The sequence below is a fragment of the Choristoneura fumiferana genome, chromosome 4 (assembly GCF_025370935.1).
Source record: "Choristoneura fumiferana chromosome 4, NRCan_CFum_1, whole genome shotgun sequence".
Classification (NCBI taxonomy): Eukaryota; Metazoa; Arthropoda; class Insecta; order Lepidoptera; family Tortricidae; genus Choristoneura; species Choristoneura fumiferana.
Window position 1 is genome coordinate 20,507,930 of NC_133475.1, and position 23,805 is coordinate 20,531,734.

The 23,805-nt window shown below is 39.1% G+C and overlaps 3 protein-coding genes across 5 annotated transcripts in view; 2 read left to right on the top strand and 1 right to left on the bottom strand.

The window, feature by feature from the left end:
* The first annotated feature begins 4,207 nt into the window (after positions 1 to 4,207).
* On the top strand, positions 4,208 to 12,055 carry CAH9 (Carbonic anhydrase 9). Of its 3 annotated transcripts, none has more exons than XM_074087240.1 (5): positions 4,208 to 4,339; positions 10,393 to 10,596; positions 10,794 to 11,065; positions 11,324 to 11,554; positions 11,636 to 12,055. In XM_074087240.1, exons 1-5 carry the CDS (start codon positions 4,249 to 4,251, stop codon positions 11,840 to 11,842), a joined length of 1,005 nt encoding a protein of 334 aa, XP_073943341.1. In that variant the 5' UTR covers positions 4,208 to 4,248; the 3' UTR covers positions 11,843 to 12,055. The 3 variants fall into 3 exon arrangements, with proteins under 3 accessions (XP_073943341.1, XP_073943342.1, XP_073943343.1); XM_074087241.1 differs by lacking the exon at positions 4,208 to 4,339 and adding an exon at positions 6,725 to 6,854 and having other exon boundaries at positions 10,372 to 10,596; XM_074087242.1 differs by lacking the exon at positions 4,208 to 4,339 and adding an exon at positions 6,727 to 6,854.
* Positions 12,056 to 12,909: 854 nt separating this feature from the next.
* Positions 12,910 to 16,724, bottom strand: Vha14-1 (V-type proton ATPase subunit Vha14-1). The gene is made up of 4 exons (XM_074087244.1): positions 16,607 to 16,724; positions 16,393 to 16,474; positions 15,988 to 16,193; positions 12,910 to 13,107 (listed from the first exon to the last, which is right to left on the bottom strand). Exons 1-4 carry the CDS (start codon positions 16,658 to 16,660, stop codon positions 13,075 to 13,077), a joined length of 375 nt encoding a protein of 124 aa, XP_073943345.1. The 5' UTR covers positions 16,661 to 16,724; the 3' UTR covers positions 12,910 to 13,074.
* Positions 16,725 to 19,284: 2,560 nt separating this feature from the next.
* The window catches only part of LOC141427223 (complement component 1 Q subcomponent-binding protein, mitochondrial-like), a 10,456-nt gene continuing 5,935 nt past the window's right edge, over positions 19,285 to 23,805 (top strand). Inside the window, exons 1-2 of the mRNA XM_074086446.1 lie at positions 19,285 to 19,306; positions 21,827 to 21,888. Of these exons, the coding sequence (XP_073942547.1) occupies positions 19,285 to 19,306; positions 21,827 to 21,888 (84 nt within the window). The remainder of the gene's footprint in view (positions 19,307 to 21,826; positions 21,889 to 23,805) is intronic.

Below are 23,805 nucleotides of genomic sequence, written 5' to 3' on the forward strand. Positions count from 1 at the left end.
AAAAGAGATTGTCGGCGAATACAGGGAAAACAACGGACATCTCCACGAAGTAGAAGAGACTAGCATATATCGATACTCTGATTTTGTGTTCAGACGGTGCTTTATTCACACACCGTAAAGGACCACAGTGTCACCATAGCCAGGACTCGCTCTTTGAAGTAGCATCAAGAGGTCATTCATCGCAAAATATACGCGCACTTGTCTGTCTCCGTTCAGGCCATCCAGCGCAGTCTCTTTAGGAATAACCTGAACTGCTTCTTCGGCCACTCCGCTCGCGTTATGTTTGACCTCATGACAACTCAACACACGACAGCCACGTTACGCACGTCCCACACATCGGCGAATTCTGGCCCTACCTTCTAGGTAGGCTGGTGGCAAGAGTTGAGTTTCCTGTCCGTTCGTGATGGATGATAGGTAACAATAAAGCCGTTGAAAAGCCACCAACGGTCAGCGGATAAAAAACAAAATGGGATAAAAGTCACAGAAAAGCCACCCGTCTAGATAAACTAATCGGGATAAGTCGCAATTAAATATAATTAGTATTAGTACTTTGTTTTTATTTCATTTAATAATTTAAAAACAATAACGTCTTCCTATAAAATTCCTAAAGAGGCAGAGGTAGGTAAAGAACATTCTGCAATATTGTTAACCTAAGAAATATTCTGTACATTATTTATATACTTTTTAATCGTCACTTTGGATCAAAATGTGATGACCTTTAATCATGTACGATAGTTAACTTTTCACAACTAACGGCTGCACCAAATTTGATAAAATTTGGAATTGAACAAAGCTTGAGCTTCATAGCAGAAACTACGAGTTAGAATATTTTATAAAACAGGGAATGAGAGCGGATGAGTCCACGAAACACAGTTACTTATTAAATTATGTATAATATAAACCGAACCCCAATAAATCGAATTAATATTATGTAGCCAATTACGTATTAATATTGTGTTATTTTGTAAGTATGTAGGTACATTACGTATTAATCTACTTACAAAGTAAACATAACTATGACTTCATCTTATTAATTCTTTTATTCATCATCATAATCATCATCACTATAACGACTTCACAAAAAATGTTTAGAACCCCTTCTTCTGTGACCTTCTAGAGTCCAATCTTATCCTGAATGGACTATAGGCAGTCAAAACAATAACTGACTGCGATAAATCTAAGTCCACGCGGACAAAGTCGCGGGCACAGCTAGTTTATAATATTAGTAGGATAGTAGGATATTAAGTATTAATACTTATCCTTAAGGATAAGGATCTAACTTAGGTACACTGGGTCTAAATGTAGATAATAGTCAGAAAAATGGTTCATCTCAAAATGCAATCACATTGTACAAATATTAGGCAGGCACACCGATTATGCGGGCGCCATATTTAAAATTCACTGAACTACGAGTATTTAATTAGATTTTAATAACAAAATCTGTTTGACAGCAGGGGGCGCTAGGCGCAGGCGACGTGGGCCGCAGCAGCTGCCTCGCGGTAAGAGGGGCCTCGCGCCTCGAGTTTCTCGTTTTTTTGCTCATTTAAAAATCTCTTATCTATAATGTGTGGTGTGGCTACGTTTCCACCAAACTACCAAAAATGTGCGAGAATGTGTTGCCATTAATGTCTTTTCCATGAACCAATAGAAACGCTTTATTTACCTATCCCGGCACAGCACATCTCTGGTGGGAACAGCTGAGAGGAGCTTTCTATTGGTTCGTGATAAACATTCCTCGCAGCAACGCATCCTCCCAGCATAAGCCTAGAAAGAGGTTGGTTCTCTGCCGTTTCGCGCAATTATATTTTCCCACATGTTTAATTTCCCAAGTCATTTTTTTTTCCGAAAGCATAATTATTTTCGGAACTTTCATAAAACAAACCTAACCTAACCTACTGTGCTCAATAAAACCATAAGAAAAATTTTGGTTTCGGAGAACTTTCATTGTTGGGAAATTAAACATTAATTACAATAACAATAATTATCTATGCGAAATGGCAGTAAGTACACCCCTAGAAAGTTGTCATGAAAATTCCCTACTGATCCCTGATATTGCTTTTTGAGAAAACGACTTTCTGGCCACTTTCGTGCGAAGCATCTTCTTGGCAATGGATGTTTCCGAAACCACTGGTAGTATAAAAAATTGACGTACAAAAGATCCCTTTGCGGCATCTTTCTCGAATAAATGTTTAGATTTTGATCCTCACCTATATTTAATAAAATAAACCCAGATAAGTAACACTTCTTAAATCGAGTTGGCCCGAAACATATCGAGCTAAACTCCATTAAAGACGTGATCTATCTGGGTTTATTTCATTAAATTTCAGTGAGTCTCACGGTAGTTTCATGTTCAAAGTTGATCCTCACCAGGCACCACCACGACTTAAAACTATAGAGCACCCTCGTCTAGGCCACAATAGAGCTCCCGCCAGGACATGCGCCTCACACAACCACTCAAGAGTGCAGCGAAAGAGTATCTCATCCACGCGTCTTGACTATTTTCTTAGCACATGACACTTCCTAGATTTTATTTAAGTTATCTCAATCCGTAACATCCGAGTCGCCATCGATTGTAATACGGAATGGCATCACCACGACTTCATTATGCAGGAAGACAGGAACCATTGTTACACCACAGTTGTTATCATTCTCGAGTTATTATTTTGGTTCTAATCAATGATATTTAAATAGCTTAGCCGAATAAATTGCATCACCGAACGCTAACAATAGCCGTAAGGGATCATCCGCGTTCTAACCCTGCGAATGCCCACGAGGTAATTAATGTACTTAGTCATATCTTTTGATTCATATTCATGTAATCATGTACACAGGATCACATCATAAATCATATATTTGCATAAAACATGGTACATATTTACCATGTTCTATGCAAATATATGATTTATGATGTGGTATGAATGAAAGAGTCTAAGCCTACCTAAACTAAAACTAAAATAAAATATTTCCCGAACATGAAACCCTGTAGTATGATTATTGATTAATAAAATTATTAAATAGTGCTATTCTCCCTCGTCGAACAATTAACAAGACAACAAGTAACAATTTTATTAATAATGCTGTCGGTTTTAATTTAATTATGTTTTCAGCGACTACTTTTTAATTTAGGACTGTAATTTTGTTATTTTTAGCCTTATAATTTCATGTGTTTTATGTTCCATACAGAGTTATAGGTACCTAAAAACAAAACTGGCTAAAAATTATGCATTTTCGCTGTATGTATTTTTTGTACAAACAAATTTAGAGTGAATAATCAAAATAGCGGGCGGAAACAGAACATATATGCCGCCGTTAATAGCTAATTTTACAAAAAGTACCTGGGCGACCAAGTTTCGCCTTTCTTACCTCTTCGTCTAAACAGTATAACTATGTGAATATTCGCCAAAGGTTCGTTTTAATAAATTCCTAAATAAAGAAACTTTGACTCGTAGGTAAGAGTATATCCTGATTCATTTTAGCTGATTCTTCCGTGTCCATGGCATCCCCTGTCTTATTGATTAATTCCTGAACACGTTATCCTGATAAACGGTTACGGGAAAATTTTATATATCATCTTCTGGGTTACCTGAAATCCGCTTGAATAGCGATTTAAGGCTTACTCAACCAGACCGTAGTTCCGGAACGAATTAAATTATCTTGTGCAATCAATTTTCACTAAATTACGTTTGTGTGAGGTTCAATTCATATTAGGCAGGGTAACCATCTATATTAGAATTATTGTTCTTACGGTAGATAATACATAATTAATTAATGATGAGGTATAAAATTGATTCTATGTTGTCATACATCGTCGTAATCTTATTTAATGTTTTGTGGCAATAAATGTTTTTTTCTTTCTTCTATTATAAAATGCGAAAAATCTCAATATGAAAAACATTGAAAAATTTGTATAAAAACTCCACAAAAAATATTGAGGAATAAAACAAATTAAATGATCAGATTATGACGACAAACAAATTACTGCTACTGTTATTGTTATACTAAAGCCCCTCCTTTCTAAAACTACTGACTATGCTTTACATAAATGCAAGCAAAATAATCTTTACCAGATCCTCCACACAAACATTGATATTTTGGTATGCTTGTTTTATATAACTACAATTCCAATAACTGCGCAATCTTAGCTATCTTAAATTCTAGTCATAAAACTTGCATGAACATAATAATGTCTGAGTTTCTGATTGCAATTTGCCGCTGATCACAAAGAAGCTTGTACGGATTTTTGTTGCTATGATATTTATTAATTTGTATCTTTTATTAGTTGGTGCGCTTGGAGCTACAACTTTAAAGACTCATGTTCACGAATATGTTAAAGACGGGTGTAAGTTAACTCTGATATTTATCAAAAGTTTTATCAATATGAAGGTCATGAAGATGATTAAATTCAGGCTATAACTAGAACTACCTCTACTAATTTATCCCACTTCTATCGGGCTAAAACTCGATAACAGGCGTTTTCCCATAGATAAGAGTTTTCATCCCCGTAAACCCCCACATACCAAATTTCATCGAAATCGTTGGAGCCGTTTCCGAGATCCTCGAAATATATATATGTATATACAAGAATTGTTCTTTTAAAGGTATTAGATACATAGATAAGTCACAATGTAGTGCCACGATCCGTTTTATTGGACAATTTAAAATAGTCTACCAGTTCCAGTGTTGTTAGATACAGAGTTTCAATTACTCCTTCTGTCGCATTTATTGTCGTTTGACCTGAGTGTTAAGAGAGATAAGTTCAAGTTTAAGACATTTAAAGGATAACACTCTTATGACACTGATATTGGTTGTATTTATATCAAAAAACTCGATTTGAATTTATATAACACCTATTACGGTTAATCGGTTAAGATCGAGGGACCGCGGTGGATGCGGAAAGCACAAGACCGGTCTGAGTGGAGAGCTTTAGGAGTTGGGGGAGGCCTATGTCCAGCAGTAGACGTCTTTCGGTTGACTTGATGAACACCTATTACTGCTTGTAATGTAGGTATTGCTTGTTTTGATGGATGCGGAGGTGAAAGTGGATGTGGAAAATATAGTAGTTTATGCTTTATTCAAAATTCAACTCAAAAATCTCTAAAATTTCTAAAAAAACTGCCAAATATCACTTATTTTCGGCGTCATCGTGCGTTTTTTTATATACAGTATAGGCTTGCGTTTATGTGACGTAGGTACGTTCAAGCAACGAGATAGGTTGATTCCTGTCGTGTGTTATTTGACATACGCCCGCCCCCACCCCGACCGCGTTCCCGCTGCGTGCCGAGATAATGAAATGAGAAATAAACCTCCGTTATAACTCCGCAAAAAAATTGCGGAGGCGGAGGTGGAGGCAAAGATACGATTTCTTGCGGAACATTCCGTAGTAACGGAGGCGGCGGCGAAATTCCGTTACAACCCTAGTTTTGATCATCATTGACTAAAAATAAAGCTATTTTAAAGAATTATGTATGTAAACTCTTTAGTGTAAAAGTTAAAAAAATCTGACGTTAAATCCCAAAACTTCAAACGCTACGTTTAGAGACATGCAATTAGGTATCGGTGTTTTAATGCAACGTTACTCGTAATGAAGACGGATGAAATTTTAGGTAATCCCCACGAGATTTTTTAAAAATCTCGGAATATTAGCTCAACTGTTACCTTTAATGGTTTATGCGTACGAAGCTGCGGGTAAAAGCTAGTTCATCATCATCTCAGCCGTAGGACGTCCACTGTTGGACATAGGCCTCCCCCATAGACCTCCAATCGCTTCGGATGGCAGCGGCCTGCATCCACCGTGAACCCGCGGCTTCGGCGGAAAAGCTAGTTTAATACCATTTACACTATTGCTTAGTGTAAATTGTTTAACTTGCATGTACCTAATCTTATCATTAACATGTCTTTAACATCAGTACCGTCCATGCTCAACATCAAAAAACATTATTGAAGAATCAGTATATTATTATGTCTAACCGAACTATGACAAGGCTGAAGCGGGATAAACCAAAAAAAAATGTTAAAATCCTAAATATGGAATTTAATACCACAATTCAATTGACGTACTTCTTATGAGCTGTCAAAACGCGATTATCCCATATATTTCACTTATTTGTCATATATAATATATACATATATTTGTCTATATACGTCACTTATTTGTTAGCTCACTCGACAGATTATTTATTTATTTTATTGCAACTAAATTTTAATTTTGCACTTTATTGAAAATTAAGCTAGTTTTCAGTGCTAAATTGATTTGTTTTTAGTAGAGACGCGTCTGGTAGGCAATTATTGTTTTATGGCGTGAACTGTCACCCTGGTCGCTAAAATTAGGGAGTAAATGGATATTTCTCATTTTTGAGCGCAATCACTTCTAATGGATGTCAGTACCGTAGATGATAATGATGGATTCACAAATTAATTACGATACGTGAACTCATTATAACTTTTCATTTTCTGAAATATTAGTAGAAGTTATTACATCTATGGAAGCGACTAAGCACACAAAAGTAAGAATTACCCTAATAAGTACAAAGAAATGACTAGTCGCAGACACGGGAAGGATTTAAAACTCTCCCGGTTCAACGCAGCCCGTAAAGCAGCTCTTAGAGACAACGGTACGTTTTTGTCCCGAACACTTAACCCAGGGAAACCTACGAGCATTGGAGGGTTAATTCTCACACTGATGACGCTTCAGCCCATTGAAAACGGTCGGTGCAAGAAGTCCACATGTAGTATATAAACGCCGGGCCGTGCGGCAGGAAGCATCGAGTGCTCGCTCAATCATCGGTCAGCTACCAGTGCAGTGAACATGAATTCGCAAGTTGTATTGGCTGTTATCGCCATTTTGGCGGCAAATGGTGAGTTTGAATATTTTTAAGAAAAAAAAAAAATATACTTATAAAAAAAAAGAGTAGTTCAAATAATGAACAATTCGGAAGACATTAATAAATTAAAAAAAGAATATTCGAACGCAATCGTGTTCATAGATGCGTGCCGGAATCGACATAATGTTTACATTTTAAAAAACATATATATACAAAAAACATAGCGCATTTAAACAGTGTAAACAAAGCGAAAGTTAGTTATTTACTTCCTTAATTTAATTTCATATCATTATCCTACTTAAAAGCGCGAAATGATTAATAACATAACTAACTTAGGTAAAATATTTCGTAAATGTATGAAAAAATTATAACGAGCACAGATAAAAGCTAAAATTTATACACAATATTAGCAATCTACTTTTAGACAACGAGTATAAACGTACACAATCGTCATACTACTATGACTGCCGCAGGTTTTCACGATTCTGCAATAAAAATATGTGATAGCTTAACAAGTTGTTTTTACTTATAATCATATCATATTATTTTATTATCGAGTAATAAATGTGGACTCATCTCTTAAATCTTTCATCACTTTCTAAAAGGTTGGTGGTAAAGCTGTGGTGTTCCTGATACTACCATTAATGTAACAAAACATATCACAGCCATAAAGTATAACAACCACATTAAAACATGCTCAATAAATCTTCAAATAACTCGAGAACACGTTCTTATATTAAGATTGACCTTTTAAACACGTGTGTGATTACAAATACTATTTTGAAAATATGAAGTCTATAAGTCTAAAATAAAAAGGATTCTATCGCGCAAAGATACTCCGAGCTTCATTAACCCTCTCCATAACTCATTGCGAGACTCTTCTAACTAAGAACTAAGTCATTATTATATGTCATAAACATTAATTAAAAAGGAACAATTGAGGTTACACTAAACTATCCTAAAAATAAATTAACTATATATACAGTTCGCCTAAGTCTTGTCCCTGAGGAAGAGTGCCCATAAGGCTGGCCGCATTTCCGCGCTGGATCGTAAATAAAAATAATCAAACAAATAAGGCAAGTACTTTACAAAAGAATGATGGCAATATTATTTTGTATTCCACAGTAAATATTTCAGAATAAAAAAAAATGGCGTTTACAAATATTATTGGTGCAATTTATGAATTAGTGTTTGACCAATTGCGTATATCACGTAGCCGCAGCGAAGATATGCGAAACACTTGGTCTCTTCCTCTGCGCCGTTGAATCGCGCAAACATCCGTCGAAACATCACTACTTTCCTTCATTTTAGTATCAATATCACCAATTAGTGTTAGACCATGGGTCTAACATGGCTCGATATAGTGTGAATAAAATACAGTCCTTGTTTTAAAATCACTTGCGTGTAATGAACTAGGTACTCATATACCTAGGTAACGTATCAAAAATATATATGTCACGAAGAGCGACCGTTTACAAACATAAGATAGAATGAGAATACATTTATTCACAATACAAGACAACATTATTAAGTACAAACAGACAACACGAAGGATAGTATGTCATTGCGGAAGCGAATCGGACACTGGCTCAGCATAATGCTGAGGCGCTAAAACACCCCAGCGCTGATTTTTAGCTAGCACCATCGTTGACCTAGGACCGCTATAAAAACTAACTACATATTATTAACTATATAAGACTATATGAACAGATAATTTGAAAATTATGAAACATATTAATCTTGTGACTTTAAAATTATTAAATTAGTACGTTAACATAATTATTACTACTTTTGTTTACTCATTGCAAAGTATACATCAAAATACTACAGACTAGGATCCGCTGCAACCACGCGGTAAATAATCGTAACTTTATAGTTAAATTTGAAACGCGTAATTTAATTAAACGCTTTAACAATCGTACCATACAGCCAAATGAAAATTGGATTGGAACACCCTGTTCTCCTCATGATATCTCGCCTAAAACGTTCTAACAAGCAATATCGTACGCTCAAATATGCTAACTACATCTGAGTGCATGCCCGGCATCACTTAGAGATAATCCACTGTAAGGTCGCATTTATTTACTCATCCATCTCAAATGCATAAGGTACTTATCGTATGCGATAATTCAGTTTACGGAATCAGGAATCCGACATTGTCACGATTTAATCTATTATTAGATCATCGTGAGACCTAGATATATTTTTTTTAGTACCAAACAAGTGGCACCAGTTCTAAAATATCATATGCACATTTTTTACTAGTCTCGGTTTTTGTACAAGTCATGACATGGCCTGTGCTAAGCAAGCATGCTATGACACGAGAATTATTGGTATTATTTTGTTGCATAATAATATCACATTACTTCAGACATCATATTACATACACATTCAAATAATTGGATACATACTACTAAAACCTTTATTATGTATTACTAATATTAGAGGAGTAATTTCTATTATGCATTGCATTACACAGTTGAGAGCTCCTTTTCGTAATAATTACCTCTTAGCTGACTTTATACAAAATTAATTAAAATGCTCGCAGCGTCATTTTGAGGGTTAAATTTATGTGCCTATAAATTTCAGTGTTTGGTTCTTGCATATTTTTCATTGCACCGTTTTGCATGCGTTATTTCGCGACGGACAGAATCAGCATTAAAAAAGTCATGATTACTAAACGAATGCCGCGCGATCTGAATCGCAAATCAAATTCTGGTTTTATCGAAATATGTTTTTTTTCTCTTCGACTACGCATTGGCTCTCGAGACACGTACGACGGCCTTAGTTTAAGAATCAACGTAGTCTTTTACTAATTTACGAGTTGAAAAGGAATTCATTATACTACGTCGATGGACAATAAATCACACTCGTTCAAATAACTACAATTTTTAATTTATTAAGTACTTCGATGTACGATAAAACGGAGTTTTAATACTAATACTCTGTAACAATGGGTGTTTTTAAACATCCACCAAATGCTCATTGTTTTCCGCTCATTGAATCGATGTTTCCATAACATTGTATCTTGTTAATAAAATTTAAGGCGTGATAAAATCATTCATTTATCTTACTGAACGGACTGTTTAAATTCACATTGATTGTGTACCTACCTACCAACAGAAACTTCCTTGTCAAGAGAGAACGCAAACAAATTTGCTCATCACTTAACTCATTTAAATCCAGATGCCCTAATATTGCTACGCTCAGGTTTAAAAATGCCTGTGTCGGGCACTAGCTAATTTTCTCATCTAACGCAGTCTTAGCTCAGTCATAGAATTTACAATTGTTGTTTCAACCCCTGAGTTAATCTATTTGCCAGTAATAAATTCTTAAAAACTACGCAACCCCTTGTATATAATAACATTCAGTCACCATTTTCTCACGTTACGTTATACCACATGCATTCGTACTGGTATGTCTAGTCAAATGAAATAATAACATGGTTCTCATCATTTTTCACGCCTCATTTTTCAATCGTGTAAGCACCTTTCCAAAGATCTGACCTTTACATGCCGATATGAAATTTTATATTCGACCTGGTACTCAGGTATCTTATCCAATCTTCCAGTTTCCTCGGCGCATGGATGGGGTTACCGCGCGTCGGACCAGCGGCGCTGGGCGGTGCTTCACCCGGCCTGCGGCGGGCGCCAGCAGTCGCCCATCGCCATCGCAGCCCGCCAGGCCATCCCCATCTCCATCCCGGCCATGGAGCTCATCGGTTACCAGAACCCGCTGCCCGGACCTCTTACGATAACCAACAACGGCCATTCAGGTTGGTTCCTACGATTTAGGACAGCCCAGTACCTTGGTGCTTTTTATGTAGAATTTGGACTGTTTTCTCAGCGACGTTATGTCGAATCTATGACAGATTTTTAAAGACTTCACAGCCAAAGCATAGTTATTTGATTCGAAACAATCAAGATCTAGGCTATTCTTTCATCAAATTCTAATTATAATTTCCCATTTCAGTTGCGTTGTCCATCCCGAAATACAGTTCTGAGGAAGAAAAGAAAGGCTTCCGTCTTCCGTACATCTTCGGCGGTCCCCTCGACAACGAGTATGAAATAGAAGGTCTCCACTTCCACTGGGGAGACAAGAACAACCGTGGTTCAGAGCATACCCTTAACGATATGAGACTGCCACTTGAAATGCACATCATCCACAGAAACAAAAAGTACAGGAACTTGGCTGAGGCCCTGCAACATCCTGATGGTCTTTGCGTGCTCGCTTTCTTCTATCAGGTAAACATCACTGAAAGACACTATTTTTAATAGCCGCAACCATCGATACTACTTTGTCAACAATCAAATCATGAGGTACACTGACCCAGCTACCTATGTAAATCTGTGCCTTAAAAGGTCCTGATAAATAACTCTACCATTGCTTAAGCTCATAAGGGGGAGTGGAAACCAATTTCAACCAGCATCTGACTACAATCCAGCATGAATCACTTGATCCTTGCACCTGAGCAGTTACATGCTAACGCCTAATGTTTCCAGGTGGTTGAGTTCGACGCCAAGCTGCTGACTCCCATCGTAAAGAACCTGTCCGCCGTCGAGAACTACAACACCAGTATGCAGCTTCCTCACACTTTCTCCCTGTCCTCCATACTGTCTGGTCTGGACACTGAGCGATTCTACACTTACAAGGGCTCCCTCACCACCCCGCCTTGCGCTGAGGCCGTCACGTGGGTTGTGTTCTCTGACTACCTCCCGATCTCAGTGTTCCAGGTAAGAATGCTTCATATTGTTTGAGTTTACGGTGCGCAATCATCAACACTCCATCATTACCGTTTATTCCTTGTTTTCCAGATGGACAACTTCCGTGGTCTCCTCTCCAACCTGAACCTGCCTCTCGTGGACAACTTCAGGCAGCTCCAACCGTTGTTCGGGCGTCGCGTGTTCGTCCGTATCACATCGAAGAATCCCAAGTTCAAGAAGACCAAGCTGCACTACTCCAAGTGGGACTGGGTCGGACACAAGAAGGCCGAGAACGACGTCGCCGAATTCGACGACTAAATCCAAGATATATTCAACTTGAAATTAAATTTCTGACTAACTGACGCTCACTCTACTGTACTTACGGGTATTTTATAGCATACTGATACCAAATACTGATGTTAGATATTGTTTTTATTATGTTGCGTGCACTGTATTATATTGTATATTTGTGTGAATAGTATTATTGTGTAGGTGTGTTAATAACACTAAATAAATGTGATAGATAATAAATTTCACTTATTTTATTTGGCTTACAATACATTTTAAAAATTGGAATATACATAAATAAATAACGTAAATATATAGGGACTACTTATAAAGCATTTGATATTTAAATTAATTACTGTAGTTGTCAGAGCCAAACATTGACTGAAAGAAAAAGAAAAACGAATTAATATTTCATTTTAGCTAAATATTAAATTAAAATATGTACATACCGTCAGTAAAATCCACACTATTTACACTTCAACACTATTAGCATATAACACAACCAAAGTTGCTGAAAAAAACATAATCAACACATCACACACAACAGAACATAATTTCCAATGTAAAATCATATCATTGTTATAACAACATAAAATAACAATGCAATCAAATTCATTCAGTCATCCAGACCAATCGCATCATCGACCAAACATGCAAACAAACGAAAACGAGTTAGGAAAATGAAACAATCCATTGGTTCATATTTTTTAATATATTCTATTATACAACTTCAACAACTATACAAGGTTATGTGTATTTTAATAATTATTACACAATATAATAATTCAATAATTCATTAAATAATCCTTAATTGAATGGAACAACAGTTTGAAAAAGTGGAAATAAAATTGTGGAATGTATCAACTGAATCTGGTTTAGTTTAGGTGGCGGTTGCGAACACAATAATAGTGACAGTAGGTATACTTATTTATTAATACTTTTGATATTTTTTACAAAATATCTTTGAGTAACTTAGGGCCTACGCGAGCTGGCGCGGGTGCAGGAAGCGGGGGTAGAGCTAACATCCGTCTCACGCGACGCGCGCAGTTAGCGCTGTTCATACCATTTTTTTTTTCAATAGACGTCCACGCGCTGCGTGCAACGAGCGTCAACGAGCTTAGGCCCTTACTGTCATTATTACTATTATCGGCTACCAGCCTTCTGATTGCACTCGGAAAGATCAAGTTCAGACATGGTTAGTTGGTAGGCTTATATACAGGTGCCGTGAAACACAGGCACACACAGCATGCAATATTTTAGTATCAACGTACCAAGTCCTCGGGGTTGAACATGCCCTGGAAATAAACAAAAAAACAGCATTAAGCCTTATGTCAAGATGTATGTACTTATATAAAAAAGGTATGTAATTGTGAAGCTTTCCACTCGGCATTTCACGTCTATTACAGGAATAGAGCAGCAGTAAAAGTAGAGTTGGAATTATTTGAAGTGTCCCGATCTCGTTAAAAATAATTCAAGTTTAACGCGAGCAAAACCATGGACAAACTATACGCCTAAGAGAAGTCTTCACGCGTTACCCCATTTAGATGTGAAACCGCGGGCGTCAGCTAGTGTATTAATAATGCAGAAACCTTATTGTCTAAGTGACAGAGGCGAGAGTGTAAGAGGCGTAGCGTGGGTATCAGCCGCCGGGGGCGGAAGAAAATTTTTCTTCCAACTATGCTTTAATTTCATCATAACCGCACTAAATACCCAGCACAAAGCGGGACTTTTCTGCTCTAGAGCAGAAAAATGTATGAAATTTGACAGATTGCGTACAAAAAATTGTTGCTACCAATCCTACCAAAAACAGTAAGTATATTAAAAAAATACGTTGTGTTTGGTTGGCCAACCTGGCGCCCATCCGAAATTTGACAGATCGCGGGTAAAAATATCTGGTACTGGCTACTAACTCTGCCAAAAAAAAGTAAGATAAAAAAAAAACAAATTGGCGGGAACATTGCGAATTTTCCGTGGACATTTTTTGAGAGTGCGAATGTAAACTTACAAAAATGGAATCATCGAGTGCTAGTGATTGTTTAGCATGAGTTTTTTTTCGTCTACTATTCCAGTAATAGTTGAAAGAAAAGCAGATGCCCTCGTGCTTTTTAAAGCCACATCCAAATTGGCACTCGGTGCAATAATAAATAACTTTCTGCATGGTGCAACAATCTACTATTACCGCCCTCTTATTTAGGGTACTCATTCTAATCGGCCCGAATCATAGGTGCAACATTTTTTTTTTAGTTATGCAATTATCATCATCATCCCAGCCTATAGACGTCCCACTGCTGGGCACAGTTCTACTCTCAGAATGAGAACACTTGGGCCGTAGTTCCTACGCGGGCCCAGAGCGGATTTAGAACTTCACACATACCACTCAATTTTTATGGTATTTCGCCGCCCCCTAAATGTGCCACCCGGGGCGGACCGCCCCTGCCGCTCCAACTACGCTACGCCGCTGTGTCTAACGCACTGCTAATCACAATCGTTTTCACCACCTTTTTTTTTTTTTCGACTGGATGGAAAACGAGCAAGTGGGTCTCCTGATGGTAAGAGAACACCACCGCCCATAAATATCTGCAACACCAGGGGTATTGCAAGATGGTGGCAGCAGTCCGGGCGGACATTGCACTAGGTCCTACCACCTGCCTTTCTGTCAGATAGTTTAGGATAAGAGTAGAAAGAGATAGTGAGTACCTGGGCGGTAGATAATACAACCTTGCGTTTTTGTTATTCTCATATTCTTCAAGGGTAAAGAAAAGGACATGTTTGTTTTGAAGAAAGAATCTATTTATAAACAAGATTTCTTATCAGATTAAACATTGACATCTACGATTTCACAAAGAACAATGTTTTTGAAAAATATTCACACTAAATAAATAACTTTGATTTTCGTGGGCTTTCATTTTTGATTCACTGTGTCGCTTTTCAATTTGAATGACTGATTTTCTACATGACAGCATATAAACCAATTTGGTAGAAAAATAAAAACTAGCCATTTTATTTACATATTACACCTCTAATACAATACTGAAGTAAATTAAAATGTTCACCTTTTCAAGATAATTTTGCCCTGCAGTGGAACACATTATAAGCTAGTTAAAAAAAAAGGTAATTTTATGCAAGATTTCTTTTTGATCGATTGTTTAGTATTAAGTACAAATTCCTTTTGATTAATTTGGAACGCAGTTTTAGAGATCGTCTATCTCTTTTACACGGCGTATATCGAACATGGCTTCTTGTGCAAGTCAGCATTAAGCTAAATTCAATCTAGACTTTGTTAATTGAATAAAAAGTGTCAAAAAGTCAACCTGCATCTTTTAGTGCTTTAGTTTAGTGCCTATGTTCAATAGAAGACAACAATTCCCAACATTAAATTTGGTCCTTCGAACCGGATTCTGACCATAAAGCAATTTTGGAAAAAAATGCAATTATGTCATTGTTATTTTAGAGGTTTTGTGTAGATTGAGATATTTTTTTTATCTCACATAGGAGTCCTATATAGGCTTTGTTACACAATCATAATTGGAATAATGGGCATCTTGCCTAGTCTTGCATCATACATCATCATCATCATTATATACCTATATTTATTTATAGTTCATTGCTATGTAAAAAAAGTGTAATTGACAACATGACTTATTATTTGGCTTCTGAATATACTGCCATGTTAAAGCAACAGGTGGTATCCCAAAAAACATGTTTTTGAGTTATTTATACCACTGTGTAGCAAGATATTCTGCATCAAGTTGCATAAAAAAAGTAATAAGTTTTTTTTTCATCAGATACCGCTTTTTGCTTTGAGAGGGCAGTATTTTTTGTACATAAAACTGACCAGTATAGACTTTCCCTGAGATCAGAGGCCTTAACCATGCAAGCATCGTGTGTGCATGCATGGTGGAAGAAGAAACGGCCACACACATTGTGCTGCAGTGCACGGGCGTGGCAAACTATACAGGGCACTACACCTCGGATCACCGGGATCGCTCCAGGAAGTTGTTGGCAATGTGAAGGGTCTGCTAGGCTTCCTCCAGGAGCTTGGCTGGCACAATTAGTGCAAAATAGGCGCACATAGACGTTGAGTTGCGGAAAACAGCCCACTTATACTTTATCATGTGTGCCTTTACGGGAAATACAGTATAATGAACCATAAAGTTATAACTGTTATTTCATACCTTAGCGCGACGCAGAATAGAATCTTTGCTGGCGTCATATGGATGGTCCTTGGATGGAATCTCAAGTACAGCAGGCACGGGGGCAGTGTGCGAGTCGATGACGTGCCGGATAAGCTCGGCTACGTTCTGGTTGATCAGGATGATGTCGATGTCGTCGCGCTTTACGAATCGCTTGAAACAGTCCTCGATCTCGCTAACTGGAGTATCTGTGAAGGATAATAAAACTTTGCTATAAAAAAATACTTACCATGGAATCGAATTACATAAAATAAAAATATAAATCATGTTTCTGATCTGTCACGTACTGAATGCAGCAGTCGTGATTTCTTTACATATTTAAATGTTTTTATTTGCGCTATTCAAAGGATTTGGTGCTTTTAGGAGTGGTGTTAATTTAGCACTTACTTTTGTCGACAACCATGAAATTTGGGTGTCTGTTTTTGTTGATTTCGCCAATGCCACCCAGAAGGAAACCGACGCATGTATCCTGAAAATAAAATACACGACAACATTCAAATAAAAGGGTAATATTTACGAAAATAGAAATTCGAAATAAATGACAGAACCAAAACAAAATCACAATGTTAAGGTTTAGGAAATTGTCTACAATGAAACTCACTTCATCTCCAATAACGCTGATCAGCTTTCCCTTAACGGCGGCGTGGAGGGCCATATTTAATAACTTTTATTGTATTTTTGAGATTTTTCTGAAGAAAGAAGAACTGTCACAAGGGGCTCGTCACCTGACTGAATATGGATTTTGTGCCTAGAAGTTGGTATACAAGTTATTATACGTTTTTTTCTCGACATGGCAACACCCGTATTCAATTATTTCGAGCGTTTTTAAATAACGCTTAAAGACAATACGTGTGTTTTCCTTATAAAAATTAAAAAGGCAAAGGATATTTCAATGTGTATTAATCTATGGTAAGTTTACATTTTATTAGCAACAATAAGCATGCAGCTGGTTGGTTAAGGTGTAATTTTATTGTCCTCCAATGGACAGAGCCATATTTTTTTAAAGAAACAACAACGTGTAATTTTAGTAACTATTAATATTCATCCATGAAAAGTTATTTTCAATGCTCTCGTTCATCAAAACTAATTTTCTTACAGAAAAGTATATCTGGCCGCTGTCACAGTTTAAAAAAAAACAGGAACGTCAGTCAGTTTTGACGTTTCAACTTGTTGCTGATAACCTGTTCGGAACCGGTGCCCGCGGCCCCCGACGGATTTGTCGCAAGACAATCAATCGGGGATGTCGATGGATGCCGAGGTTTCCATTCTTAGGGCAAAAGGAAAGTTACGGCGCAGGGTGGATCCGAACCACCAACCAAGTTGGGGAGCAGGGCTCCTTCCGACTCCATTGCTCACCTCTTTGAACATCCGGACTTAAAAGGTGGACGAAAATACACCACAAATGACGGAGGTCATTTCTAGTACACGTTTCCAAAACCGAAACTGAACCATCCTCTGGTACTACTTTGAACCCCATAAATTTGGCCAAGTTATGGTAAATGCACGTGTCCAAAGTATTTCTCGAGATGGCATTAAAAGGTAGGGCGAAATCGGGTCAGTGTAGAATTCAATTCTGCAGAAGCCGCAAATGCCTTTTTGTTGAACCCACTGCTGCTTACAAATAAATTCGAGGCCTCTATCCGACGTTTAACATCACCCGTATGGGTATTGTGAGAGGAGTACCAACGGATCTTGCTCTGATCGATTTGTCAAGGATGTAGAATTGCCTCCTGGCTGCGGGGAAATCCTTAAAGCCAGAAGGCTTAACCGTAAAATTTACAAAACAGACGGCGTGGAATGGGTCCCTACGGGAACAGTAGTGATGACATTCAGCGGACAAGTACTGCCTAGTAGGATATTCTGTTGCTACACATCCCTGGTCGTAGAGAAAATATCTTTGCCAACTATTCAGTGCCACAACTGTTGTAAATTCGGGCACATTGCAGACCAATGCCGTTCAAAGCCCAAATGCTTCAGATGCGCTCAAGAACACACGGGCAAAACCTGCGATGTCAGCGAAGACCTGGCGTTTTGCATGTTCTGTTCGGGAAGGCACTTTGCCACCAGTAAAACGTGCCCAGAACACACCCGCCAAAAGGCCATAAAAGACACCATGTCCGAAGAAAATATTTCCTACTCCCAGGCGTGCGAAAGATTCCCCCAGTCAAGAGGTCCTACGCAGACGCAGCCCAAAGCCCCCCTCATTCCCAACCTAATCCTCCCATATCACAATCCCAATCCACTGCCATCCCCCCCCATTCCCAAAGTCCCACATACAGCTACAGAAAAACTGTAATAATTCCAAGATCCCCCGTCGCCCCCTAGCCCAGGTTATGACCGCGCCGCTCACAATGCCGTAATTGGAGATCGGGACCCCCCTCCACGAGGAATGGTGCCGCCCTTCGGTTCCTAGCTCCCCGCCCACTCCATCCCAACAAAATCCCCCCAACGACAACTTCCTGGATGTACTGCTGTCCCTGCTGATCAATATGTTCAGCAAAATGGATGATTTCCCACTACCGCCCAACGTCGCCAACAAACTTTCCCAACTCCTGCAAGTGGTTAACATTCCATCTTATACAGTGGAATAGTCATAGTCTCCGCCCCAAGAAGCATGAAATTTTGCAAATGGTTTCCGCGTACAACCGTCCGTCTTTGCCATCTCGGAGACCTGGTTGGTCCCAGGAGCCCGGTTTCGGGTGCCTGGGTTCGCCTGTATCCGGCATGACAGAGATGACGGTTACGGAGGAGCCGCTCTACTCATAAAATCTTCAGTTTCGTATACTCGCTTAAATCTTCCACCTTTTCCTAGCAGCATAAACGCTGTCGCCGCCAAAATCATGAATTTCACTGTCCTTTCTATCTATATATCTGATCCTCACTCTATCCACATTTCTGACCTTGAGCGCATATTTTCCGCCTCCCTGGCCCGTTCCTCATTCTAGGCGATTTTAATTGCCACCATCTCATGTGGGAAGCGCAGACTACGACGCTTTAGCCTGCGATCTCGTAGACCTTATGGAGGACTCAACATCTGTCTTCTCAACGACGGTTCCCCTACACGCAGAACGGCTCCCGTCAGAATCCTAGTGCCGTTGACCTCTCCCTCTGCTCTCCTAATTTCAGCTCCCTTCTCTCGTGGTCCGTACTCCAAGATTCCCACGGCAGTGACCACTTCCCATCCTAATATCATTCCCTTCTTCCTTTTCTCAACCCAGCTTGTCCCCTCTAAATTCCCATAGGTACCACCTACCTAAGGCAAATTGGGACCAATTCGCAATGGACATTGACGCAGCCATCAGTGAGTTGCCCACTGTCTCAGTAGAAAACGCGCCCATATGCCATGATAAATTTATCGATTCCCTTATAGCCTCAGCTGATTTAAATATTCCGACAAGAAAACGGTACAATCTGATAGGTCCTCCCCCCTTGGTGGGACTCCGAGTGCACGGACATGATCCGCCAAAGGAAGGAGGCTGAGAAACTTTACTGCGAAAACATGTCGATAGATAACTTTCTCGCGTATAAAAAGATTGCGGCCTTGGCAAAACGTACTTTTAAAAAAAAAAGAGGCATGGGTGGATTAATTTCTGCCAAAGCATCTCTCCCCGTACTCCGGCTTCCGTCCTATGGAAAGCAATAAAGCGCTTCCGAGTTCATTCACAGCCCGTGATTTTCCCAGTAATGACTCCTCAGTTGGCTCCCTCCTTTTATTAATATGTTATCGCCCCCCACCGTTCCCACTTAAACTCAGTTCCCTCCCCGTATCCCGCCAATTGTTCCGCCAACAATTTCGACCAACCGTTTTCCTGGTTAGAACTCCTTTCCTCTTTGGACCACCTCAAAAACTCCGCTCCTGGTCCAGATAATATACCATACGCCTTTCTGGCGAAGTCAGGAACATAACGAAAAGATATTTTTTAGACCTTATAAACCTCTTTTTCACCTTGGTTTTGTTCCAGAAGCCTGGAAAAAGCAAGTAGTTATTCCCTTACCTAAGCCAGGAAAAGACCCCCTTCTACCCTCTTCCCATCGTCCCATGCATGTGTCATCCTGCCTACTCAAAATACTAGAACACATGATCAAGAAACGGCTTGAGTGGTTCGTTGAATCCAAAAAAAATTCTGGCCAGAAGCCAATTTGGTTTTCGGAGGGGAATGGGCACCATGGACAGTCTCTCTATTTTGACCACTGACATCAGGATCACCCTATCGAGGAACGAGTTCCTTATTGAGTATATACGAGTTTCTATGAAATTAGGGTTCACGCAAATTGCAACAATGCTGGTAACTGCAGATGTCTTTCTATAGCGCAAACTAAAATAATAAAATATCTTGGTGTCTATTTTGACCGAAACCTAAATTGGTATCCACAAGTCGACATGCTTGCCACCGAATCAGACGTCTTATTCACATATTTAGAACACTTCGACAATCTGCCGACACAGAAACCCAAACACTGTCTATTCTGCACTTTGTACCTCAGTCTTGACTTACTGTGTGCCTGCATGGGGTGGTGCGGCTAAAACTTATTTCCTTAAAGTCGAGAGAGAGCTCAGAGAGCTGTGCTCAAAGTCTTACACTACAAAAAATTTAGATTCCCAACGAAAGACCTGTACAATATCGCTAAATTGTTGACAGTGAGACAGCTCTTTATACTCCGCTCCATTTTGCGCAGGCACGCGCAAGTACGGCAACCAGATCTTACTAAAAGAAATCACTACAGAATTTGCCCTCCCATACCCCATAAAACTAAATTTTCTTCGAGACAATTCCAAATCACTAGCTCATTTCTTTATAATAAGATAAATAATGTTTTAAACATAATTAGATTAAGTAGGTTTCAAATGAAAAAGAAAGTCTCACAGTGGTTGCAAAAACTCGATTATGATGATACCGAGTATCTTCTGACAAGACTTAAGACAGCAACATTTCTCTTTAACGTACCTGCACATATACTGTCACCCATATACCTAGACTCAGAAACTTCGACACCCATAGATACATAACACACTCACACGCGCACTCACACATTTACACACACACTCACCACACACACAATACACACACACACACGCAACACACACACACACACACACACAACACACACACACACACACACATAATGTTATTAATTTTCCTTTTCTTAATAAAAATGTTTCAGTTTACTTAGTACTTGGATATACGTAGTTTACTCTATTAGCTCGCATACGTGACGAACACTGACTTGCAAGATACGGGCCTTGCCTAGTTTGTGAGTCAGGATTCAACTTTTTTAATTGTGCTATGTTAACCTAAGTTGTCTTTTTCTTTGTAATTGTTCATTCCTCTCTTGTGCAATTTTGTCTTATTGAATAAAGATTATTATTATATATATTATTATTTATTATTATTATTGGTGTGTTCCTGGACAAACATCTGCGTATTATAATGTTTATTTCTCCTTACTCAGAGATAAATTATCTAAGCTGAGTCTGCCGCAGAGATTAACACATTTTATATGTAATTTCCTTATGGAACGATCCATAGAAGTGAGACATGGTGGTTCCCATTCCGCTCCGAGACTAATTTGGCAAGGCCTTCCTCAAGGATCCGTACTAAGCCCTTTACTCTATAGCTTTACCACTCACGATTTAGAAGAGGCTGTATCCCCGTTTTGCAATATTTTACAATATGCCGATGACATTGCCCTGTATTCCTCCTCCCACTCCGTCGAAATAGCCACATCCAACCTGAACCAAGCCCTATTTTATCTGGGAGAATGGCTTGCTGTTCATGGTCTTTCCCTCTCAGTATCTAAATTGTACTGTGGTCCTTCACAGAAAAAGATCTTTCCCCTGTAGAAGTAGCGTTTAATAACCAGCTGATACCTGTCGAAAAGCAAGTAAAATTTTAGGCGTTATCCTTGACTCCCGTCTTTCTATGGCCTCACATATTGATTACGTAGCTTTAAATGCCAGTCAAGTATAAATATTTTACGTTGCCTTTCGGTGGTGGTGGGGTGGCCACCCCTATGCGCAAAAAACTGCTGTACAATGCCATAGTTCGCAGCGTCATTGACTATGGTTCTTTCACTTTAGAACCTTGTAGTAAAGTGGCTCTCGGTAAACTGGATTAAATCCATACCAGGCCTTAAGGGTTATTTTAGGCGCCATGAAATCTTCTCCGACCAACGCTCTCCAAGTAGAAGCATCTGATCCCCCCTTTCCCTCCGACGTCAATATTTAGCTGATCGGTTCTTTCTTAGACTGTCCCTCCTTAATGATCACCCCCTCCTTCCAAAACTCCAGGAACTTCACACTTAATTACTGACAGCGGATTTTTGGTTCAAGAAAACTCCCCCCTGCCTCATAAACAGCTTCCGTAAATTCACTAACCTCCCAGACCCCACCTTCACCTGCCCCCTACTCCCCCTTTTTTCATAGCTACGATAGTTTAATTTTTCCAACCCAACATAATCCTCAACTTCGGAAATAGCAAAAACCAACCTGGGCCAACAATGCCTTCTCCATAATATCAACAACTCCTGGCGTGACTGGTCGTTGTTATTTACGGACTCCTCTAGACTCATAGTTTGCGGCGCAGTGGGTTCGGCAGTCTGATTCCGAAGGACTCCGTTATCTTGAGCTTTAAATGCCCACCCTCACATCAGTTTTCACTGGAGAACTGGTTGCTATCTTTAGAAGCCATTAGGTATGTTGATTCGCACGAGATCAGTAAAGCCATATTTTTTTCCGACTCACTTAGCGGCTTGCAAGCCATCAAAGCCATCCTTTTCTTCCAAAATTTGTTACCTCTAGTCTTACTTATCAGGCAACCCTTATTTGAATGTCATACCGTAATCTCGAGATCTCTTTGGCCTGGATCCCGGGTCATTCCGGAATCCAGGGCAATGAAAATTGCTGATGCCCTGGCTAAGGAGGCCATAGAGACTGCAGCTTGGATCACCTCACTGCTATTTCTATGACCTCCTCTCATCTGCCAAATCAGACCTCGACTCTAGCTGGCTCCGACAGTATATGAGCGCTCCATTCTGGTCAAGGACGTCATTACGGGACATTCAACCCAGCATCCCCCCCAAGCCATGTTCTTTCGTTCCGGCATGCTAAACAAACAGACCACCTCAGTCATTTGTAGACTGCGTATTGGTCATACCTGCACTCCCTCTCGCCTTACAGGTGGGGGATTGTCCAATCCCCCTCTGTTCATGCGGTTGGAGGAGGTACTGCAGACCACATCTTTTTAACTGTCCAATGAGATCGGTCTCACTTTATAACATTCTCCCCCCGGTATATCCCAAACCCACAACCTCAAATCCTTCTACTTCTTGCTCCTCTAACAAAAAATCCTGACCTTAATGATTAAATACATCACAAAAGAAAAAATTAAACTTTAGACGCTTTTTTTCCGCTTTTGTCTCTCCCTTGGATCTAACCTGTATTGTCTTTATGTTTTGTATTGTCTTTATGTTTGTACCGTCTTAATGTTTTGTATCGTCTCAATGTCTGTGTATGTCTATTTTAGGTACGCAACAAGCAACTTCACGGCAACCAACGTTTGGAAACTGTTTTCTAAAAACTGGTCAAACACGATTTACACTTGTGCTGCTGTCAGTTGTCATTGGCAGTAGTGGTTGCTAACCTAAAGCGACCGGTTGCCAAAACAAAGAAGTTGAAGTTGAAGTTGAACTTGTTGCTGTTGATGCTAAACGTGTTTCGCAGCTACTATTTTTATTATTATTGTAGTGCCATAGACAGAGTAAACATATTTCTCTATTATAATAAAAAATCGGTTCACAATG